The sequence below is a fragment of the Scophthalmus maximus genome, chromosome 20, assembly GCF_022379125.1.
Source record: "Scophthalmus maximus strain ysfricsl-2021 chromosome 20, ASM2237912v1, whole genome shotgun sequence".
Classification (NCBI taxonomy): Eukaryota; Metazoa; Chordata; class Actinopteri; order Pleuronectiformes; family Scophthalmidae; genus Scophthalmus; species Scophthalmus maximus.
In genome coordinates this window covers 480,001-487,500 of record NC_061534.1, presented here as the reverse complement: position 1 = coordinate 487,500, position 7,500 = coordinate 480,001, and the positions used below count along the sequence as shown (strand labels likewise).

The following is a 7,500-nucleotide window of genomic DNA, read 5'->3' as shown; positions in this document are numbered from 1 at the left end:
AGGGCCCACCTCCCCAGAAGGTCGTGACCTGTCATATTAACGCTGCTCTGCATCACATTGTAGCATTTCATATATCAAAGGTTCCGTTGACTCCGGCGTGTTTTTAACTCACATCCTGGATCCTGTTTTCCTTGTATGTATAAATGACGACGCTCCTCCGGCCGCACGTCGCCGCAGGTGAGAGGAGCGATGGCGTGTCGCAGGAAATTAGAGAGCGAGTGGCTGCTCGAGTGTGTGTGTGTTTCTGTTTGAATGTGTCATTTAATGTTGAGGAATGTTTCCACCTCCTGTCGAGTCTATTTACAACCTTTTAATCCTCTTCCCACCTCTCACCCCCTCACCCCCCTCCTCACCCCATTTATAAATGGTTCATATTCTATAATCCATATGATTTATCAATGTTAATAACTCTCTTATTGGTGCTTCTCAGATCCATGAATGAGATTAAAAGTCTGGGTTGCCAGGTCAGTGGAAATCATCCTCCAGAACAACGTGTTATTTCTTAAATTCTTCTTCTCTTGCACGTGTTAGTCACACACACACACACACACACACACACACACACACAAGCGTCACGCTGAGCTCTAACGAGGCGGAACGGCCCTTTAACTCTTCTCCTCCAGTGTCTCTCTCCTCCTCCCTCATCACCCCCCCACCACATGTTGCTATAGTGACAGGCCGAGATCGAGTGTCCCTTTAGTCACACACACACACACACACACACACACACACACACACACACACACAGCGTTATTAAACTGAGCCTTTATGAACATGAACTGTGGTCGGAACCTTTTTTCAATTGAAACACCTCAGATGAAAAATCATTTTTAATTTGTGTGGATCAAAACCTGATGTAGGTGAAGAGAAGGAAACCTTGTGTGCCTTTATTAGATGATTAATGGTATATAATATATATATATATTAATGGGAACTCTCCTCGGTCTTCATGGTTCGGACTGTAACGCCTCCAGGGAACAACCGTGTGTCTGACTCCTCCTCCTCAGCTCGTCACCAAACTTCCCTGTGACATCAGAAGCACTAGAATCTGTCCGTGTGAGACAGATCAACTCAGCTGATCCCAAACTGGGAAATTGTGGACAACTGGGAGCCAGATGAATTCTGGGAGCTCATTGAAATTCCCAAGTGATGTTGTTCGTCTGTACAACTGCGTCCATTAGTCACGTCTCTTCCCAGATTAACACACGTGTGTATCGGTCGTATACGCCCGGCGAGCGGAAGAGGCAGTGGAGGGGAAGGGATGGAGTGAAGCACAGTTACAGTTTCACACGACGTCTGAGTCACTGAGAGAAGCTGCGGAGGAGATGAAGAACAGGAGCCGGCAGATTGTTCTATTTGAATCCTCATGTTGGTCCCAGTCTGTCTGATGTCCACTAATCTTCGTGTGTGAGTCAGAGTGAGAACACTTCTTTCACATGCTTCCTCTCCCCAGAGCATCGTCCGTCCTCTTCAGGACCGACGGCAGGTCTCGGACCCTCGCCCTCGCCCCCCCGTGAGGCGACGTGAAGGACTCGGCGCTCGCGTCCTGCAGATTCAACTGGACGAACCAGACACTTGAGCGTCTTGAGTGCATCACGTCTACAACACTCTGGATTTCCAAGCGTCACGTCTTCCAACCGGCCTTCACTCTGAATGGACTGAACCCTCAGCAGGACCGAGGCATTAAGGCCACTAACAACCCATAATGCATCAGTCGGTCGAGTCTGTCCGGTCCGTGCTCGGTTTGTTCAGTTCACTGACGTGGATTTATTTGCCACCTCGGTGCAGAGGAGCCTGATGACACGCGAGCTGAGGAAGAGCAGCATCTTCACAGTGTGGGTGTTTCACATGTTAGGAATTAATCTGGCAGATGTAGAATCCTATTTTAACTGAAGACACGAGATGAAAGAATCATTTAATCTGCAGGAAAAAACCCAGAGATGACGCACAGAAGATGTTGAACCTGCAGCTTCACCATGTCGGTGTCGCACCTGGTCAACGCTCATCATCACTCATCATCACTAATGATCACACATGATCACTAATGATCACTCATGATCACTAATGATCACTCATGATCACTAATGATCACTAATGATCACTCATCATCACTCATCATCACTCATCATCACTCATCATCACTCATCATCACACATGATCACACATGATCACTAATGATCACTCATGATCACTAATGATCACTCATGATCACTAATGATCACTCATCATCACTCATCATCACTCATCATCACTCATCATCACACATGAATACTAATGATCACTCATCATCACACATGTTACGATCATTCATGTCGTTGACATACGACTTAGGTCTTTGACTAAGCACCTGATCTCATTTGGTGTGAACGACCATGAGACCATGAAAGATGATTTTAAAATAATTCAGAGGAACAGAGAAGAGTTTTCAGGGTTTAATCAACGACAGGAGAGGAACTGTACATGTCGACATCGAGCTGTCAGCAGTGATACACTTCACAATGTGCTTCTCATCCTTACAGCGACTCACTCACTCACTCACTCACTCACTCACTCACTGCCCGACAACACACACACACACAGAAAGACTTGCGCTCACACAACTAGACAGGAACAGAAACACACACTCTGCTCCATCAGGTGGACTGTTGACTGCTCATGTTCACATCAAATGAACGTTTGTACAGAATGTGGACGGAGATGAAGACCGGCTGAGAGCTCACTGGTGTCCACGTGGGGACCCTGTGAGTGTGTGTGTGTGTGTGTGTCTGTGTGTGTGTGTGTGTGTGTCTGTGTGTGTGTGTGTGTGTCTGTGTCTGTGTGTGTGTGTGTGTGTGTCTGTGTGTGTGTGTGTGTGTGTGTGTGTGTGTCTGTGTGTGTGTGTGTGTGTGTGTGTGTCTCTGTGTGTGTGTGTGTGTGTGTGTGTGTGTCTGTGTCTGTGTGTGTGTCTGTGTGTGTGTCTGTGTGTGTGTGTGTGTGTGTCTGTGTGTCTGTGTGTGTGTGTGTCTGTGTGTATGTGTGTGTCTGTGTGTGTGTGTCTGTGTGTGTGTGTCTGTGTGTGTGTGTGTGTGTGTGTGTCTGTGTGTGTGTGTGTGTGTGTCTGTGTGTGTGTGTGTGTGTCTGTGTCTGTGTGTGTGTGTGTCTGTGTGTGTGTGTGTGTGTGTCTGTGTGTGTGTGTCTGTGTGTGTGTGTGTGTGTCTGTGTGTGTGTGTCTGTGTGTGTGTCTGTGTGTGTGTCTGTGTGTGTGTGTGTGTGTGTGTCTGTGTGTCTGTGTCTGTGTGTGTGTGTGTGTGTGTCTGTGTGTGTGTGTGTGTGTGTCTGTGTGTGTGTGTGTGTGTGTGTGTGTGTCTCTGTGTGTGTGTGTGTGTGTGTGTGTGTGTGTGTGTGTCTGTGTGTGTGTGTGTGTGTCTGTGTGTGTGTGTGTGTGTGTCTGTGTGTGTGTGTGTGTGTGTGTCTGTGTGTGTGTGTGTGTGTGTGTGTGTGTGTGTGTGTGTGTGTGTCTGTGTGTGTGTGTGTGTGTGTCTGTGTGTGTGTGTGTGTGTGTGTCTGTGTGTGTGTGTGTGTGTGTGTGTGTGCAGTATAGATTTCTTGTCAGCGGAGAGGTCGAGGTGAGTGATACATTGAGCTGACAAACACTGTGGAAGGATCTGTCCCATCTGCAGCCCAGAACTCACGTCCTCTCTCTTTCACGTCGCTTGTTGTCTGAATGTGTGTGTGTGGTTTTTGTGCTTGAGCCAAAGTCCCTGTCCTTTCAGCCCAGCTGTCTCAGATCCAGAGGAAGCCGGAGGGAGTGAGTCCGAGCCGAGCTGCACATGAAGCCCACGGAGCCTCCAGACAGGAGTGAAGTCAGTGAGATCCAGACTCCCCGGGTGTCTCCGCCTTTTCTCATTCATCACCCTCCCTCGCCAAATCCTCAGTCTGGTCTCGTCTCCCATTCTTCTTCTTCTTCACTGTGTGTGTGTGGTGGACAGAGACGACTAATCTCAACGTCCTCCAGAATATTCCCCGCTCCTCCTCGAAAGGCCGTTGTCGATGTTTGGTCGTCTCTTGGTTTTTGACATTTTAGCGAAGCGAGGGGTCGACGAGTCACGTGACGTTCACGGGGTCTTTGCCATTTTAGAGTTTTAATATATGTGTGTGTGTGGGGTTTATGTTTGTGTGGGTGTGTGTGTGTGTGTGAGAGTTCACATTTATGAGATGTAGTGTAGAATCGCCAGCAGGACGGACACACACTCATTCACAGAGATGAGGTGGAGGAGCGGAGCTGATTGGCTCTTGGGTCCCGCAGAGTCCAGAGAGTCTATTGACCCCTGGACCAACCGAGCCTGGAGGGAGGAGGAGGAAGGAGGAGGAGGAGGAGGAGGAGGAAGGAGGAGGAGGAGGAGGAGGAAGGAAGAGGAGGGAGGGAGGAGGAGGAGGAGGAAGGAAGAGGAGGGAGGGAGGGAGGAGGAGGAGAGAGGAGGAGGAGGGAGGAGGATGGAGGAAGAGGATTGTGGGAGGAGGAGGAGAGGGGAGGAGGAGGAGGAGAGAGGAGGAGAGGGGAGGAGGAGGAGGGAGGGAGGGAGGAGGGAGGAGGAAGGAGGAAGGAGGAGGAGGAAGGAGGAGGAGAGAGGAGGAGGAGGGAGGAGGATGGAGGAAGAGGAGAGTGGGAGGAGGAGGAGGAGGAGGAGGGAGGAGGAGGAGGAAGGAGGAGGGAGGGAAGGAGGGAGGAGGGAGGAGGAAGGAGGAGGAGGAGGAGGAAGGAGGAGGAGGGAGGGAGGGAGGAAGGAGGAGGGAGGAGGGAGGGAGGGAGGAGGAGGAGAGAGGAGGAGGAGGGAGGAGGATGGAGGAAGAGGATTGTGGGAGGAGGAGGAGAGGGGAGGAGAGGGGAGGAGGAGGAGGGAGGGAGGGAGGAGGGAGGAGGAAGGAGGAGGAGGAAGGAGGAGGAAGGAGGAGGAGGAGGGAGGGAGGGAGGAGGAGGAGGAAGGAGGAGGAGGAAGGAGGAGGAGGAGGGAGGAGGGAGGGAGGGAGGAGGAGGAAGGAGGAGGAAGGAGGAGGAGGAGGGAGGAGGGAGGGAGGGAGGGAGGAGGAGGAGGAAGGAGGAGGAAGGAGGAGGAGGAGGAGGAAGGAGGAGGAGTGAGGGAGGGAGGGAGGAAGGAGGAGGAGGAGGGAGGAGGAGGGAGGGAGGAGGAGGAGGAGGGAGGAGGATGGAGGAAGAGGAGAATGAGAGGAGGAGGAGGGAGGAGGAAGAGGAGAGAGGAGGAGGAGGGAGGAGGATGGAGGAAGAGGAGAGTGAGAGGAGGAGGAGGGAGGAGGAGGAGGAGAGAGGAGGAGGAGGGAGGAGGATGGAGGAAGAGGAGAGTGAGAGGAGGAGGAGGGAGGAGGAGGAGAGGGGAGGAGGAGAGGGGACGGTGAATTAGTGATGCTGTAACAATGTTCAGCTTTATCAGCAGCTTAAAATCAGTTTCTTCAATAATAATTACAGTTGTAAATGTGAGAACACAGGCGTGTGTGTGTGTGTGTGTGCGTGCATGTCTGTGTGTGTGTGCGTGCGTGCGTGTGCGTGTGTGTGTGTGTGTTTGTGTGTGTGTGTGTGTGTGTGTGTGCGCTCTGCTCACCTCTTCACACTCGTACTCGTCAGAGGGGACACACTTCTGGCCTCCGTCCTGTAAAACAGGAAGTGAGAACACATGAGAAACACACGATCATTGCTGCTGCGTTCTGTTGCTCAGGATGTGTGTGTGTCGTTTCACCACCGTGTGTGTGTGTGTAACTTTGGAGCGGATCAGTCAAAGGTCAAGGTTAATAATACGTCCACAAATAATAATCAAAAGTTTATATTCAGAAATATGTCAGAAAATGATTCCCGTCATGAAGACGTCAGGAAATGACATTGTGTGTCTGTGACCTGAAGCTGAATATATATATCTATATATAGATATATAGATATATATATCTATATATATATATCTATATAGATATATGTATCTATATATAGATATATATCTATATATATATATATCTATATAGATATATGTATCTATATATAGATCTATATCTATATAGATATATGTATCTATATATAGATCTATATCTATATATATATATCTATATATAGATATATATATAGATATATATCTATATATAGATACATATATCTATATAGATATATATATATATAGATATATATCTATATATAGATATATATATATAGATATAGATCTATATATAGATACATATATCTATATAGATATATATATATAGATATATTGATACATAATTGGTGTGGTAGGAATGATGTCATCATGTCGTCACTATGGTTTCAGAGACACAATGTAGATCTCAGGCTTCATCACATGGGGGGGGTTACAGTGGGTTGTGGGTCTGATTATTTCCTGTCATGTGAGTTCGTGGAAGATAAACACAGTGGATCACGTGGGGCTGCGATGCGTTCACTGTCCCGGAGGTAAAGTACAGAAGATGATTTCTGTTTTATTGTGACAATGTTCACAATTACGCTGCTGAGACAGAAGCTGTGTGTCGGAGCGATGATGCAAACTGCTTCCTGTCAGCACTTCTCTCTCAGAACTTCTGTAAATACCTGCAGTGAGAGGACGACAGCGTTTCCAGTAAATATGAAACCACCGTGCCGCGGCGACATCGGACACGAGGCGACGGAGGCAGATGAGAGGAGAGTCACTGTGGTGTCTCGCTCTGAATCGGATCATCGTTTCATCCTGAGCTCTGCTGACACGCCGGTTTACAGGAAACAGACCTGCAGAGGCGCCGCCCGGGGTCACGCCAGGTCACCGCTCGCCAGCTTAATCATCATCTGTAATGAGCGTGTGTGTCTGCACACGGACGCATATTTGTGGGTTTCAGAGGAAAACGACAACGATCCGACCCCTCGATTTCCCCTCGTCACTGAAAAGAGTTTCCTTCTTCTTCCTCCTCGTCGGAGTGATAAGATCTGATTGGCTCTCCCACCCGGGCAACGGGAGGAGATATGCTAATGAAGCGGCGCTGACGAAGAGGCTGATGGGAGATAAACGCTGCGGTGTGTGTGTGTGTGTGTGTGTGTGTGTGTGTGTGTGTGTGTGTGTGTGTGAGTTCAACTGAACCAATTCTCCTCCGTCTTCACAATAATCTGAAGAAGCTGAAATATCACTCACGAATATTAACGATCCCTCGATGGGTCACGTGACTCATGATGATCACACAGGTTCATGTTCCGACCACACACACACACACACACAATAATACCCATGAGCCTCAGCTGCTGTTGCTATGAGCCGTGTGGATTAGTGAGCTGTAGATTCATCAGTGCAGTTTGTGAACAAAAACACGTTTCCATGGTTACGAAAATCATAAAAATCAGGACAATGAGCCGCTTCAGGACGATGTAAAACACGGAGCAAAACATTTTCCCACAATTACAAAGTCAGTGCAAAGATGTGCAGTTGATTTCACGTGGTGCTTGTAGCACTAGCATTAGCACTAGCATTAGCACTAGCATTAGCACTA

The 7,500-nt window shown here is 48.7% G+C and overlaps 1 protein-coding gene across 1 annotated transcript in view; it reads right to left on the bottom strand.

Moving 5' to 3' along the window:
- Window positions 1-3,460: 3,460 nt before the first annotated feature.
- Window positions 3,461-7,500, bottom strand: part of gfra2b (GDNF family receptor alpha 2b) — a 39,214-nt gene continuing 35,174 nt past the window's right edge. Inside the window, exons 9-10 of the mRNA XM_035608953.2 lie at window positions 5,595-5,642; window positions 3,461-4,322 (exon numbers count right to left, since the gene is read on the bottom strand). Of these exons, the coding sequence (XP_035464846.2) occupies window positions 4,188-4,322; window positions 5,595-5,642 (183 nt within the window). The 3' untranslated portion in view covers window positions 3,461-4,187. The remainder of the gene's footprint in view (window positions 4,323-5,594; window positions 5,643-7,500) is intronic.